The sequence below is a fragment of the Populus alba genome, chromosome 10 (genome assembly GCF_005239225.2).
Source record: "Populus alba chromosome 10, ASM523922v2, whole genome shotgun sequence".
NCBI classification, from domain to species: domain Eukaryota; kingdom Viridiplantae; phylum Streptophyta; class Magnoliopsida; order Malpighiales; family Salicaceae; genus Populus; species Populus alba.
Genome location: NC_133293.1, coordinates 12,181,554 through 12,197,265, shown reverse-complemented (window position 1 = coordinate 12,197,265; position 15,712 = coordinate 12,181,554). Strand labels below are relative to the sequence as shown.

At 35.6% G+C, this 15,712-nt stretch overlaps 2 protein-coding genes across 3 annotated transcripts; both read right to left on the bottom strand.

The window, feature by feature from the left end:
• Nucleotide 1: 1 nt before the first annotated feature.
• On the bottom strand, nt 2–2,915 carry LOC118046427 (uncharacterized). 2 transcript variants are annotated; one of them, XM_035055326.2, is made up of 7 exons: nt 2,234–2,915; nt 1,901–2,018; nt 1,417–1,763; nt 1,186–1,317; nt 1,013–1,111; nt 793–905; nt 2–723 (listed from the first exon to the last, which is right to left on the bottom strand). In XM_035055326.2, the coding sequence occupies exons 1-7, from the start codon at nt 2,656–2,658 to the stop codon at nt 392–394; spliced, it is 1,566 nt and encodes a 521-aa protein (XP_034911217.1). In that variant the 5' UTR covers nt 2,659–2,915; the 3' UTR covers nt 2–391. The 2 variants fall into 2 exon arrangements, with proteins under 2 accessions (XP_034911217.1, XP_034911216.1); XM_035055325.2 differs by having other exon boundaries at nt 2–905; nt 2,234–2,911.
• A 6,243-nt stretch (nt 2,916–9,158) lies between these two features.
• On the bottom strand, nt 9,159–11,010 carry LOC118046431 (nudix hydrolase 18, mitochondrial). The gene is made up of 5 exons (XM_035055331.2): nt 10,578–11,010; nt 10,154–10,265; nt 9,960–10,043; nt 9,708–9,836; nt 9,159–9,611 (listed from the first exon to the last, which is right to left on the bottom strand). Exons 1-5 carry the CDS (start codon nt 10,649–10,651, stop codon nt 9,465–9,467), a joined length of 546 nt encoding a protein of 181 aa, XP_034911222.1. The 5' UTR covers nt 10,652–11,010; the 3' UTR covers nt 9,159–9,464.
• Nucleotides 11,011–15,712: the final 4,702 nt, after the last annotated feature.

The following is a 15,712-nucleotide window of genomic DNA, read 5'->3' as shown; positions in this document are numbered from 1 at the left end:
GTTCTTCACAAAAGAGTTGGATGGAAACTCTCTGAAAGTTTACTATGAGCAGTGAACGAACAAATGCTCCAATGTAACAATATTTTTGAACTTAACTGTCATTCTTATATTACAAATATTAGAGGTTGGAAGAAACAAAATAATTTTCAGCATGTTAATTTGGTAACAAACATGTCCTCTTATAATTTTCTCAGTGACCTGTTTCATGCACTTTGACAACTTCCATCTCATCTACAACAGGGATTCATCAAGTTTGCAAAACCACTCAAAACCACAACAAGAATTTTACCACTGACCTCTCTGTTATCTGTCACATCCACATCAAGTGCGTGTTGATCAACAACGCATTTTTCAATCAATCAAGAATTTTCTCAGATTCAGTTCCAGAACATCATGTTTCCTTTCGCCCCCCATGTCCAAACCATTCAGCCATATCTTCATCATCAGTAGATTCAAGGTACTTGAATCTTCTTTGAGTGTTGGCATATTCAAATTCCTTTCCGTCTTCTTCGACATGCACAACACCTTTGCTACTCTCCAACATTTCTAGCTTCCAAATCTCTCTTTTTTGGACATTTTGAGACAAACTGCTCTTTCCTCCCGCAATAGGGAAATCTACAAATCTCACACCCTCATTCGATGAAATTGAATGATTATCTTCTCTTTCTTCTTCCACAAATCTCCACAAGTCTGCACCTCTGTTGTGATGTGTTCCATGCACTCCTACAAATTTATGATCAGCGGCTTCATTTCCACTGTGAAGAAACTTCAATCTATTCTGCTCAGGATTACCTCCCATGCCATGTTCAAGCTCAGTAGAGGACTTTAAACAATTTGATGCCTTTGGCCTTCTATGATCACATTTCAAGCATACCATGTTTCTTCTGAAATTGATGTAGTTGCACCTGCACAATATATATATATAGTATGGTTGTGATAGAGCAATAGAGAGGAACTACTTTAAGTATGCATATTTATAAATCTAGAAAAATTGCAAGTGGAAATAACCCACGATTCACATTCCCACTCCCCAGGATTAAGCTGCCGCTTTGGAGGCTTCTCTTTGCATTGCAGACATCTTGTATTCTTGGCAAAGTTCAAGAAATTACATCTGTAGGAATAAAAAGTCAAACGGCAAAGCAGAGCCTCGAGTAATAGAATACCAATAAATCTAAGAATCCTTACATTGCACAAATCCAGTCTCCTTTCTTTAATGGAAGATGATCCTGATCCTCGCATAGATGCTTTAGCCTTTCATGGTACAATCCATCACACCGCAAACATCTAACATTTCTGGCAAAATTGAGGAAGTTGCATCTAACAAACAATATATAGAAGGAAGGGTTAGCCACTTGAAGACAAAAAACTATAGATGCCTCGAAATTCAAAATGCCAAAAGATCAAATCATAAATTACTTAGGGCAAAGCCAATCGCCAGGCTTCACTGAAACATTTATTGGGCCTTTATCTTGCGTAGTCGAATTATTCGGTAAAGGGAGACCCCTTTTCAAGGGTTTGCCATTAGAGAGGTCAGAGACAAGTTCGTCATTGCTAAGGCCCGCCAACTCCTTCAGCAGCCTTCTCACTGATTCTTTAACCATTTTGTTCTTTTGACATGGCTTATTCTCCACTGTACCGGAAACATAATCGAGCCCATATGTCAGTAGAATACGCATGACATCCACAGTCCGCCCACCTTCATCTTCTCGTGCTTTGACATATGCCCTTTCACAGTCTCCCCTTAAGTTGCAGGAGCTGCAAACCTACGAAGATTACCAATATACAGAGGCATCCCTTACTGATTGATCTAGAAAATTTGCCAAGAAACATTGAAAAAAATAAAAAGAAAAGCTTTCTTTTACTATAAAATTCTTTTCGGGAGAAAAAGTTTAGTACATACATGTCCTTCGTTAATGCCCACATGTGCTCTTAAACGTTTCCCAGAGTTTACAACTTTTCTATCTATGCTAGGGCAGCCGCATCCTGCAATAACCCCAATATCTTTCCTCGACAAGTACCTGGCAGCAAAAGTAGCATGAGAAAGAGAGGCTATTTCTCTTACATTAACCAAATATCAAACAGGTGGCATGCATATTAGAAACAATAATCACAGAAAAATAGAATCAAGTTGCTTAAAATCAAAGCTGGAACTGAAACTACTCTATAAATAAAAAAGAAGCAAATATCAAAAGTTAAAGGCGAAATCATTCACCCACAAATTAATCTCGGATACCTTATAAGTCCAAACCGATCCCGTGCAAAATTAAGGCACGCGGTTCTAATACAACTCGCGTCCTTGGAACCCAGTTCCTTGTTTCCAAATGGGTTTCCACCAGCTTCAAAGTACCCTCTCTTTAACAGCAATTCCATCAAATCCACCCATTCAGGCCAAGGATGGGAAATCTGAACCGTCGATTCCATTCGTTCACTGGGGTGGCTGTCATCGGACGGTTCGTTAGTTTTTGATGGAAGTTGGTTTTTTTGGTTTGTGGGTTTTGAAGAATCGAGGACATCTACCTCCTCGAAAATGAAGTCTAGATCCTGGGTTTTGGAGAAACTGTGTAAATGTGAGATGGGTAGAAGAAACTTAGGATTTTTATAACAGCTTTTAATGGAAAAAGAAAGATATTCATGGCGAAATTGAAAGAGCTTATGCATTTTTTAAGGATATGGAGTCTTCTTTGGGGCGGGAAAATGAGCAGGTGACCGTTATTTTAAGGTTTCCTTTCATAGATTTTAAAGGGACAGGTTGGATTTGCGGAACTTTTGAACTGGAACAGAGGAGGGGGGAGATATAGATGTTTTATACAAAGTATGTGTGTTTGGAAACGACAATAAGTTGCCCCGAACCTGGGTAGTAGATGATGGATGGTGATAGCAATAAAATTTTACCTTATCTTTATTTTCAAATAGGTTGAAACAAGAATTGTTGCCCGATCTGGCTTCCATGTACACAATATGAAATGCTAGGAAAGGAATATTGTTTTATCACGGGATAAAAGAACTTGAGAAAATATTATGCAAGGTGAGATAATCAAAAGAGAAATAAGGTAGGATCTCACCGAGTTACCCTACAATAAAGCTATAAAAATGGAGTAAATATAATATAAACAATTAAAACCAAGCCAAAGAACCGACAGGCTTCAACATTGCAAAAACTGCAAACCAAAACAAACGCAAACTGCAAAACTAGCAGCTGCTGCACAGATTAGAAAATCCTGGAGCTTGAGAAACTTCCTGTATCAGCTTTTGAATTCCAAAGCCAAAGCTGAACGGGCATGAATGGTCAATCTCATTAGAGCAGTTACACCAAGGAATTGAGCATTATAAGGGTTTGTGTGTGTGTGTGTGTGTGTGTGTGTTCTTATCTTTCCAGGCGCAGTGTAAATGCCAGCACGTCATGCCATTGTAAGGACTAAGAACAATAAGAAGGAAGACCTTCTTTTGCGAGTCGCTTTTCACCCATCTAGATTAATTCTGCAGAGTCATCATCCCCAGACCTTCCCTGTAACTCTTTTGGCGACAGAACATGTAAATAATATAATATTATGAGTTTTACCTTTATTCTCTAAATTGCAAACAACACACGTGTAGTTTGGTTAATTTAAATCCTTCATTGATAGCAAACCATGCAATACATCTTATCAGGATGGATGCTATTACGCAAGTCTTCATATCGTGTTTATAGTCACAGAAGGGAAGATGCACTTCATTCACCACTCTAGTGCCACTCAGTGTATGTTTTATGAGAGAGAGATTTCTTTTTGGGATCAAACAGGTTATGTTTTACTTCTTCAAATCCATCATTTAGTGACGGCGCATCAACCGTCGCGACTCTCGGACCTGAACACTTGTCCCCTGAGTCTCAGACTTGTTATAAACTAAGTCTCCCCAACAGCCAGGGCCAACCTATTTTAATTCCAAATACAACATGGATCAATTGGGAGCTTGTGTAAAAAACAAATAAACTGTTGGGGTATAAATGTACCATACTGAAAGAAAGAAGGAAGGAACAAAGGAACAGGTATAAGCACGATATAAGTGAAACACCATAAATAGGCTGTGTGTTTGGTATTGTGTATAGGTTGTGTGTTTAATGTTGTGTTAGTTACTGTGGTTTGAAAAAAATTATTTTATAAAAAATATTTTTAGTCGAGGTTGGTTTGGAAAAATATATGTTTGGTTACAACTGTGGTTGAAACAAAAAATAGTTTAATGTGTTTGGTTAAAAAAATAATTTTCAAATTGAGGTTATATATATATATATATATATATATATATATATATATATATTTCAAATAAAACACAATTAAAAATAAAATATAAAAAAATTTTTTTTTATTTGGGTTGGACCCGACAAGAACAAAATTGGGATTGCGAATCAAAATCTGCAAATGCTACATCACCAAGCGATCTCCTTCTAATTTTTTAAATAAAACACAATTAAAAAAAATAAAAATTGAATTTATTTTAACCAGGTAGGACCTGATTTAATATATTTAGCTTTGGACCCAATCTGTCCAAAATAGTAACAGAAAACTGTGAAGAGTAAATCCACTATTCACGTGAACAATGAAGTTGAATTCCACTCTTCACTTGAACAGTGAGAGTGAAACTACTACGTAAAGAAAAATATTGCTTTTGATAAACTTGCGGCATAACTTTAATAAAATAATAGGTCCTACTAAAATAAGTTGTGTTTTTTACTTAATCAAACAAGAAAAATTGTAACTGCGGGTGAAACTTCCTCGCAGTCACAGTACAAAACAGCCACTAACTATTCTACTGGAGATTAACCCAACACTAAAAGGGAAACAATGAAAGTGGACACTACCAAGCTAGGACGCCTAGAAGTTAAACACGACCTGGCTAGCCCAAGGCCGTAGATTTCCAATCTGATAGAGCCCAAGAACTTATGTTTCAGATTTAAAAATCGATAGCAGAGCTCAAAGAGATCCGAGTTCTGATGGAGCTCAACAAGAAGATTGAAACTTTATACCCAAAAAACAAAAACTCCAAGCCCAGAAACTAAGAAAAGGAAAAATAAAATTAGAAGGCAAGTTTTGATGGAGTCCAACAAAAGAACTAACCTTACGCCGAGAGAGAGAGAGGAGAAATTTAAGAAAGTGAAGGTGATGGCCTTACACAAGAAATGATGTGGTATACCAAATATAAAGAATGAAAGAAAAAGATCTCTTCGTTCATAAATGAAGCTCGACCCAAAAAGAGCACCTGAGGTGTGTGCAATGTGTCCACGTGGCAATCTTAGGGGGAGAAAAATGATGACTGATGGTTGCACGAGGGTGTGAACGTGCTGCGTATAAAAGAAACAAACAAGCGGTAATAGCGGAGAGCTAGACCATTGGCTGGTGTTCCATCAATCTTTTTTTTTTAACATAAAAACAATGTACATGCGCTATTAACATTTATTTTTTTTCAAATATTAACAACATAATATGTTTTCAACCCAATTAAGTTTTTTACTTTCATCTGTAATAATTTTATAAAAAATTAAATTAAAATTAATTATAAAAAATTAATTTTTAATTAACACAATATTAAATAAAAATATTAAAAAATAAAAAAAACAACTTGAGTCAACATTGATTAACTTACCAAATCCGACAACTCGGGTCATAAGACTAGAATAACTTTATAAGAGAACAAATAAAAAAAATTAAAGGATAAAATTTTAAAAAAAATCAATTAAAATAGAACAACGAAAACAAAGTCAGCATGCCTAACTCGTGATTCTAGTCATGAAATCAGAATAATTCAATATAAAAAAAATTAAAAAAATAATCATGAAACTCAATTTTCAACTAATTCAAAATTAAATGATAAAATTAAAAAAAATCAATTAGAAAATGTAGCCCAAAAAAATAATTGAATCAATCTAGGTTAACCTACTAAATATAAGATTCTGGTTATGAGATTATGATAAATTTATAGGAAATAAAATAAAAAAAAATATGAAACTCCATTTTTAATAAATTTAATTTTAAAATTTAAAATTGAGAAAAAAAAAATTTAATGAGACCGGTATATAAACTAACAAAAATAAATTATAATACACAATTCTTAAACACAATCTAATATTAATAGATAAATTTTTTTTTAAAAAAAAAATTAACAGTAGAAAAGTAAAATTAAAAAAAAATACACAAACAAAATACTATCACAGTGTCTCGTTAATGTGGTTATAGGTAACTCACCGTGTTTTGTTAATTAATTAATAGCTTACGCGCGGACTGGGCCCACTGAACAATCCTGCAAGCCAGTAAGGCATGGTTTGTAAGGATCGAACGACCTTCGCACAAGCTTTGCTGCTCAACTCTGTGTGTTTTTGTTAATGAAAAATAATAAAGTGGACACTCCCAAACAAAGAAGCCCATCAAAAAGTTAAAGCTAATAAAGTTAAACACAACCCAGCCCAAGGCTAAAGGATTCAAATTTAACCTAACCACCTGCGCGCCTCCATTTTTCATCATCACGATGATTCCAAAGACTTAATGGCCTTGCATGTCAGGATTAAATTTTAGTTTTACCTAAGACGGAAACAGCTGAGATCTTGAAACCATAGTTCCAGTGATGATTAAAGGAAAGGAAAGTTTGTTCTGAGTATAGCGGCTCAGCTACTACATGCGGCTGAAGTTGACTTCCGGGGAGGATTGATTTGGGACTAGAAATACTTCCAAGACTTTTCTTCTGACTGATTCTAGACAGAACGTTGAGGCCAAGAGTGCCCACTGAAATATTAAGTTGTTTGCAAATATTTCTATAACTGACAAAGCCAGGAAAATGTATGTTACTTTGCAGGACTGCCTAACTCCTGCAGTCAAGCAATCTAGCAACAAAGTAGCTGCGCTGCCATATCCATAAGTAAAATATGTAGGGAAAGGACGATTACGATATTTGAGTCGGGTTATATACGAGAGAACTTGACATTTCCGTTGATCCAGACAAGCGGAAACACAAAGCATAGCATACCGGCGGGTCAAATTTGAATTGGTTATAGTAATGTGAAAGCATATGAAGACTTGATCCAGTTTTTCCTGTGTTACGCATGCAACCTCCTTTTCTTACCAATGACAGTGTTGCAAATTGCGCTTTTCTGGTGCAGGCTGGAGGCGCACCCACTAGCTTCCTGTTCAGGGTGGAGAATGACAAAGCATCAAATAATGGGTAAGGATCAACGGAGTCTACTTGTATGTTTTTCCAAGCAAAAGCAGTCTGGTATATATCAAGTCCAAGAAATTAGCCAGGATCTAGCTATTGTAGTAATGATCAAGATCTTGGATTTGTTGAGGGAGGCCATTAATATCCATATACATTTGGTCCCGGCGCTGATCATTGAAGGAGATCAAATCATTTCCTCAAGCCAAACCAAAAGGTAGCTTCTCGCATCGTAAATAAAAAGTATAACTTGGTTGTTTTGGCTCTTCATCACTAGCACTGGCTAGCTAGTATCTAGGCTCTCAAAATCTTCATATATCAGTTGCAAAATTAACTACTTAAAGAATTCTTCATGCGATCGAGCCCGACACTAGCTAGAGAGCAAGTACTGATCAGCACTCTCCCGCCACGGATTTAATTCACTAAGTTTCGATTCCATATGTACGTGCGTGCGTGCGCGAGGGAGAGGGGGTTTAAATAAAATGACATTTAATTTAAAGAATAAGGATGACTGATCTTCCAATGGTAATGTGTTAATGATGGCGGAGTCCATTCTCTAATATAAATTATTAGATAGGAAAGGTTTTTCAACACCAATATGCCATGAAGAAGAACATCAAGCTCTATTGTTAATTAATGCCTAATGAACTAATTAATGATGGTACCAGCAACGAACAGAGTAATTAATCTTATCTGTATGAACAAATATGTGGTGTAATTGGAGGTTTAATTATATATATTCTAATGGCAAGCTAATGGTATACAAGTTTTGCCACTACCTGTTTAATATTATTGTGTTATGTTTTGTGGTGTTATGCTATTTGATGCTATATTATAGAGTAAAAGTAGTATTTAACAATTAGTTAGTGTGTTGTGTTTATGAATAGTTTCTATTGCTGTATTTTTAAATTACAAAATGAAGATTGTACTGAAAATTATATGTATTAAAAAACATTGAAATAGAATTATAAAAAATACTAGCATATTTGGTATTTGTAATTAGAAAAAATTGATGGAAAAGGTTATTAATTATATTAAAAAAAATGGATCCTGTAAGTAGTTGTGCTTTTAGTTAAATGCAAGGTACCCTATTTAGTTTTTTTTATTATTAAAAAGAATAATTTAAATGATTTCTACCTTGATTTCAAATCAAAATACTAAAATATCGTTTTTAAACTAAATCAGTTGTGTTTTAAAAACACAACAATATCAATTAAGCACCCTAAACACTTTGACAGTTGAAGATATGGAACCACTAAAGGTTGATGATCAGCTGCACACCATTTTTCCCCCTCGTAACCAGACAACCCAGGAACGGAACTAGGTATACAGTATTTAAAGGTGCAATATATTATATTTTGAGAAAGTTTACAGTTCAGTCCTAAACACTGAGAATTTAAATTTAAAATTATTATTAAGAAATATGTATTTTGCATCCTCAAAAATTATATGCTATCTCTATAGCGTCTCCTTTATTATTTTATTTTTAAGCTTATCCTAATTTTTTTTTTTCATTTGGACATCTACAGTTCCGTTCACGCTACAACCTGTCAGATGTTTTCAGGGTGGCCACGTGCTATGAAACCATTGGCTGGCTCGTTGCAAAAATTGGTTGATGAAAAGGACGGGCATTGAGAGGGGGCATAGAATCTGATGCCTGGAAATCGATTAGTGGCTGCACGTACGTCACCTCTACTTAGAATTCTCCACTCCAACATATTCGTTGTCTTCATAATTAACAAGATGCTTCGTTCATCTTGATTCCAGGCCAAAAAAACTAACAAAATACGTTTCGGGTCCTCATCACAGTTAAGTCTATGGCAAACACCAACGATACCAGTCAAGGCAGTGGTTTTTATCTGGAGAAATTTTATTAGGGAACAGAAATAAAGTTCTGGAAATGTCGTGTGTGTGTGTGTGTTGCGATGGCAAAAAGATTGCATCAAGCTGTAGGGAAAGGGCTTCATTTGATGAACTCTGTATGACATCAAGGTGTCTTTACTCAGGTTTATATAGCAGACAAATTAAAAGACGGGAGGAAGTATGAACACATAGTATTCATATAGCTCCTTATATGGAAAGTAAAGGATATATTATCTCAACAGAGAAATAAACATTTACATTTTACATTTTTCAGCTACTTTTCCCTGCTTCGGTTTATTATTATAAGATCCTACAGTAAAGAACAACGGGTAGTTCTGTTTACTGGTTCGATCTTGATCCGTCTTCTAAATGCTTCCATGAAGACATGGTGCGTTGAGACTTGGGAATATATGTGTTATGTACAATTAATCTAATCTTTCATATCTCAGAGAGCACGAGAGCGCATGCTCTTCGTTCTGTTGTTGCAGAGATTTATGCCGCTCAACTAACATGTCCAAGGCTTCCTTCATCCACCAATGCCTACAAACTTCTCTGGCTTCTTCCACGGTCATCTGTTTTCACGTATAATATATAATATTATTAGCACATAATATTGTGGCAGATTATTTAACATATATGGTGCAGCAGAAGAAATTAAAGCAACATACCCAAATTCTTTGCCTGACATTCTTCTCCGGCCAAAGATCAAGTTGCTTTGTCACAAGCAAAGGAAACATATATCCTTCATAAAATGTGCCATGTCTTTTGCTTAAAAAGTTCCATTTCCCTAGTCCGTCCTGCCATGTATAAGCATCCATGTTAAAAACAAAATTTAAAAACCATGCCAATATATATAATATAAAAAAAGGGACCAAAATTACAGTGGTTATTAATTTATAGTTGGCTTAATAGACACCAACCTCAACATTGCCAAGAACCCCGGCTTCTTCAAGCGATTCTCTGGAAGCTGCTTCTTCCACAGATTCATCAAGTTCCCAACCACCCTGACAAGCCAGCAGGTAACATATATGTTAAAGCATAATCAGTGATGTAATTTTAGGCCCTTGATATATGAGAGGAAAAATGCGAAACCATTTTTGAGTTTTTTGTGTACCTTAGGGAACATCATTCCTCGGGCTTGCCCCTTCTGTGAAGTGATAACTAGTACTTCCAATTCATCACCGACGGAATCATCACTGCAATTTTTGAATCTATATGGAATGCATCTGAAGTTTCAAACAGATATTTCTGATTAATTAATATAAGAAACTTAATCATGATTTGTTTATTTGAATCAAGGAATCAAAAGGAAACGAAAACAACATATAATGTCCATGAAGGACAAGCGAGCATAAATGGGGGCCACGCCAAAGAAAAGGGAAAAAAAAACAGAAGAAGAAAAAACTCTTCTGCTATCAAACAAAGAGAGAAAGGCCGGCGTCATCGAGAAAGAAAACTCATGGGGCCACGCAATTGTACGCAATCTCAATACTAAAATCCAGAAAATAAAAGATGAGAAAAGGAAAATTAAGACTCACCCAACTACTTGGCGGCGGCCCAGGTTATCATACCTCTGCAGCTCCCTCCCTGATCGAGCTACCAAACACGCCATTTTCGAGAGCCTTGAGTTAAAAAGAAAGGTGGCCTTAAAAAATCCTTCAGTTAAGAAAATCTACGGCAAAGGATTGACTGTAAGTTTAATTTCCAAAAAACATCTACCAGTAACAAAAGAAAGATAGGTTCTAAATATTCCTAGATAAACACACTGTGGGGGTTGAATATAAATTAAGAACCAGTACAGGAATGAGGCTAGAAGGCTTGCTGGTTTGGCTGGGCACAACAGCGAAGCAAAAGCCTAATATAGAAGATTACAAGAGATCACAAAGAATGGTTTGCTTTGGTCCCTGTAAAATGTTGTGGACTTTTATCTAATAAATCGCTATATGGATTTATCTAGAACTGCTATATATAGAGATGGATAGACAGATGTGTCTAAATTTATATGTTTTTTAGGTTAAGGTTAGGTCGTCACAAAGATGTGTAATGGACGCGTCGGCATCTCTATGCTACGTACGTGTCCTCTCTGTGTCGTTTCCTCGCTCATGATTTTATTATTCTATTCCATGGTGCGGTGCGGTGTGGTAGTAGTAGAAGTAAATACTCGTTTTATTGGGTGAGTCCACACGGTTCAAAATAAATAGGGGGCGCAGGAGGCGTTGACTTGATCAGAGAACATACTCACGTGTGCGCGAGTGGGCTATTGTTGTTAGGTTTGGGTGGATAGGGAGGCTAGCTACGCTACATGTCATAACCTTTTTTATGGACTATTACGTCCTCGTACAGTGGTCAATGCATTGCTGCTAACCTCTCCTGGGTTTTCTCCTTTTCTTTCAAATCCGTTTCCTCGCCTTTTTTTCCTTCCTGAATCCTGCAGAAGTTGCTGGCGATCCTGATCATATTACCCCTCTTGCCAAAAAGGACAATAATTTAGCTGCGGTATTTTAATTATAGCCTCCAAATTAAAAAAAGAAGAAGAAGAAGAAGCACGCTGTACTTCAATATTAAAGCTGTGACAATTTTGAAGAGATGCATATAATAATAGAATGTGATAGATCTAGGACATCAGCAGCGTAAGTTTTGCATGTTGTTCGAGTGCAAAATATATACTATCATAAATGCACATGCACTACATAATTGGTCAGTAGCCAAACCACGTACTAATTTATATATTGGTTTTTTTTTTTTTTTTTAGATTTACATGGGTGTCTGGACCAGCTTGTGCGTACCACGACTAATCCCACAGTTCACTAAATATCCCGCAAACTCGATGAGCATGTAAGGCACCGCGGGGGTGACATGCGTGCACGGTAAGATTTGAACCCAGGATGCAGAGGAAAGGAATAAATCCATTCAACCGCTGAGCCAAGACTTCAAGTGCTTTTGTTTTTGTTTTTGCTTTTGCTTATTCGAGGAGTTCCATTATGCTAGTGAACTTGAAATGGCCTGTTTTTCTTCTGAAGTTTGTTAAGCGGTGGTTCATTATTCTTTCAAGGGGTAATCCCATATAGCTGAATTTTCACCCTTTTCTTTTATGATTGAAACATCCCTAGAGGATGAAAACAAAAGTTACATTGAGAAGTGATGCGTGGAATTGTGCGCAGAGAAGATTGCACAGACACAATGACATCATGCTGTAATAACGTTTGATTAATTTGAGAGGTAGTCACATTCTATAAGATTTGTGTGTATATATGTTCGATTAGATCATCTCTCAGCAGGAGCACAGACACAACAAGAACGCCTAAAATGATGATTGTTTTTTCTCACCACGAACAAATTTCCTTGGTTTACCGCTGTCTATCAAGTTTCATGGAATGACATCGATCCCTAGAGAAAACCAAGGCTAAAACAAAACAATGAGGCGGCTCAAGGCTGAATATTTGATATCGAGATCTGCAAAAATATGTAGCAGTTCATTGTTGAAAAGTGTGCTCGTATGTGCTGACATGTCAATAATTATGTACTGCTGCTGTCTATTCGGGATATAATAATGGAAAAAAGTAGTCTCTCCCTCTATATTGATTGATTAGGGTTGACCTGCAGGTGATTTCTTTTAACTGGTTGATAAATAAACAAACAACAAATGGATGTTATCAATTCCTATTTTTCATTTTAGTTGTTTTTTTATGTAGTTTCCAGGTTATCTCTTCGATCAAATTGTCATAAAGAGTGAACTCCTTTCTTGACATCTTCAAGGGCATGTATAGAACTTGCTGATCATATTTGAAATTTAGAATTTGACTCCAAAGCATCTAAACCAGGAAAAAAAAAAAACAGTGGCCCAAAATAAGACTTGTGTTTTCTTCCTTGTTTTCCTATTACGACTGCAATTAATTTCTTTTCCATTACGCCTCCAGTAGCTATAGCCAAGTTCTTGATGGATCGGCTTCTCCTCCAAATTAAATATATGACTGGCTGAATGAATGATTATATAATGAATCCTTTTCAGACAAGCACGTGGTTTTGCTGAACTTTACTATAATATGTACGTACTTGATTGGTGTAGTTGTGTTACATTGTGAGATCAAATTATTTTCGAAACGTGAAAAAAAAAAAAAAAAAAAACACTATTTTAAGGCAACCAATTACCTCCACGGCATGTAAGAACTTGAAGTACTGAATAAATTTCATAGTCCGAGAATTCTCCAAGCATGTTCCAAAACAAAACAAAATTAGTGACATCTGATTATGACTGTAATGGAACTCAGGCGGCGCGCTTGATTGAATTAATCTCACAATTCGATAAGCTCTAATTAAATTATAAGGCCAACGACGCCACATAACTAGTCTCCATAAATTTGATTTTTATTTCATGCGTATGGAAACTATTCATCTGCGTCTTCATCTCCACCTCCTTCTTCTTCAAGAACTTTTTATTTCATCTAATGGAAAGAAAACAACAATTTTTCTGTTCTGAATTTCTTTTCTGACCAGCAGACCAAAGCTAAGACAGTTTTCTATTTTATCTTTAAGATTAGAGATTTTAAAGGTGTTTCAAAGTATGACAACGGTTGTTTTTTAAATTATTTTTTTATTAAAAAAATTAAATATTTAATTCCTTGATTTTGATGTGTTTGTCAAATTAATCATCTATCATGATGGGTGTTTTTCTTTAAATACAAACAATTAATCAATAATGTATATAAGCTTTGTCAAAGAAAATAAACTTCAACCGATTTGTTTAATGAATTCTTCAACCGATTCTACAATTCACTCCTCTATAATTATGGTTGGCAAATTAAATAAACCACCGTAGAAAACAGCATCCCACAGATCAAGAGACAAGATACTCCGGCCGTGCTGGTTGGAAGCATCGGGCTCTTCAACACAAATGCTAGCCCTCTGCGGCCCGAGAAGCCAAATCCATCCATCAGTTTTTTGCTCTCAATTCCACTACTTGCAATAAGTTATTTATAGAATTAAAAATAATTTTTAAAGATCTCACGCAACAGATGATTCGCCTTCTAAAGTTATTTACAGGGAGACGTATAAATTGAGGAGGTCGGACTCCCATGTAGTGGAAAAACCTGCCTGCCCCGCCCACTACACAAGAATTTATTCCCTCCTCTTTGTCTCCTTGCTGTTTTATCTTCAAACCTATACAATTATAAAATGACCTGCGAAGTTAATAATTAAAGTACCGGAAGACTCTTCCAACTAAAGAAATCAATAGAGGAGTTCCTCTTGAATTTTCATAGGTACCTTCCATGTGATGCATGGTTGTTAGGATACCTCTTCATGAATTCTTTTTACTTATTTACTTGGCTTTTCCTACTTTATTTATACGTTCATGATATCATTTACGGTGACCAATGAAGTCATGAAAACTTTATTATTGAACTTAGCTTTCCATGATTGCATGCATCTTTAATTGAAGGATATGAACTTGAATATAGATTTAGTTCCTGGACTTTGTTATTTCTGCGTAAATAAATTCTCTATCAAAATAGAAGATCACATGATAATAGATGTAGAAGGAGTAATATATAGGAAAATAAAAGGGAATGAAAAATAAAGGAAATGTGTGATGGTTGAATGAAAAAATATTTATAGATCTTGATGGATTACGTTATTTTATTTTTATGAAAAAATAACGTTGTAGGTATCTCGTGGTAAGTGGAATTACATGTATCTCGTGACTTGGAAAGTTATAATAAGATGATATATCATTAGTGGAGAGAAAAGGTTGGTGCTAGCAACATTGGTTAAACAGATGTTTGCATCAGTAGGTAGTGCAAGATGTCGATTCTGAATTCTTAAAACTCAAAAAATACACTGAAGTGCTTGTCCGAACAAAAATGCCGGGTCGAGGTGTAAGCAGATCGTGCTTAGCACATCCAGAAAGTCAGGGGTCGGAACGGCTAGGAAATTTTATTTTTTTAATTCAGCTCAGCCTCAGCGATACTCGCTCCTAATCTCATGTTCACATAAAACATTTGTATCCAATAGGAATCAAGTGACCGAGATAAGAAATTTACAAGACAACTGTATATCAGTGCTTAGTGAGGCCAAAATGATTGCAAGAGAGGGTAGAAAATATTAAAACTTCTGCCTCAATGTTCTCTCTTTTCCAGTGTTTTGCTGTCCTGTGCTCTGTTTTCACCTTCGGCATCTACTGCCTTTTGTATGTGTTTTTGGCGTATTTCCAATCTTTCCTTGTTAATTCAATTCTCTATTTTTCAAAAAAAAAAAAAAAAAACAGAGAGAGAGAGAGATATTAATATTTTAATTAAGAAATGTTATTATAAAAGTTAAAACATAAAAATAGATTATAAGAAATTTTAATATTCTATTGGCATTTATTCTACCGAACCAATCTAAGTATATATGAGTAAAACTTTTCATGAAAACAAAAATGATCAGATTAAATGTGTTTGTTATAGTGTATGAGTAAGAACCCTAAATAGACTAGGAATGGGAAGAAAAGACAACGAGGGAGGTGGTGGTACATGAAGGAACTTGAGTTATTGATTTGGGTTTTACTACTAAAAAGAGATCGGTTGAGGTCGACCATGTGTTGGATGTACTCGCAATATGGATTCCAACTATATAAACTTTATAGGACAAAACAAGAGAAGGCAAGAGGTGTTCAATATTAGACTATTAGTAGATA

What these genes read in the sequence shown, in the direction of transcription:
- LOC118046427 (XM_035055325.2), bottom strand. Translation starts at nt 2,658, where the DNA reads ATGCATAAGCTCTTTCAATTTCGCCATGAATATCTTTCTTTTTCCATT. An exon ending in GGCGATTGGCTTTGCCCTAA is followed by an intron (nt 1,318 to 1,416) that starts GTAATTTATGAT and finishes ATTGTTTGTTAG; the next exon opens with ATGCAACTTCCTCAATTTTG. An exon ending in GGGGAGTGGGAATGTGAATC is followed by an intron (nt 906 to 1,012) that starts GTGGGTTATTTC and finishes TATATTGTGCAG; the next exon opens with GTGCAACTACATCAATTTCA.
- LOC118046431 (XM_035055331.2), bottom strand. Translation starts at nt 10,651, where the DNA reads ATGGCGTGTTTGGTAGCTCGATCAGGGAGGGAGCTGCAGAGGTATGAT. An exon ending in GAGGAATGATGTTCCCTAAG is followed by an intron (nt 10,044 to 10,153) that starts GTACACAAAAAA and finishes CTGGCTTGTCAG; the next exon opens with GGTGGTTGGGAACTTGATGA. An exon ending in GGGTTCTTGGCAATGTTGAG is followed by an intron (nt 9,837 to 9,959) that starts GTTGGTGTCTAT and finishes TATACATGGCAG; the next exon opens with GACGGACTAGGGAAATGGAA.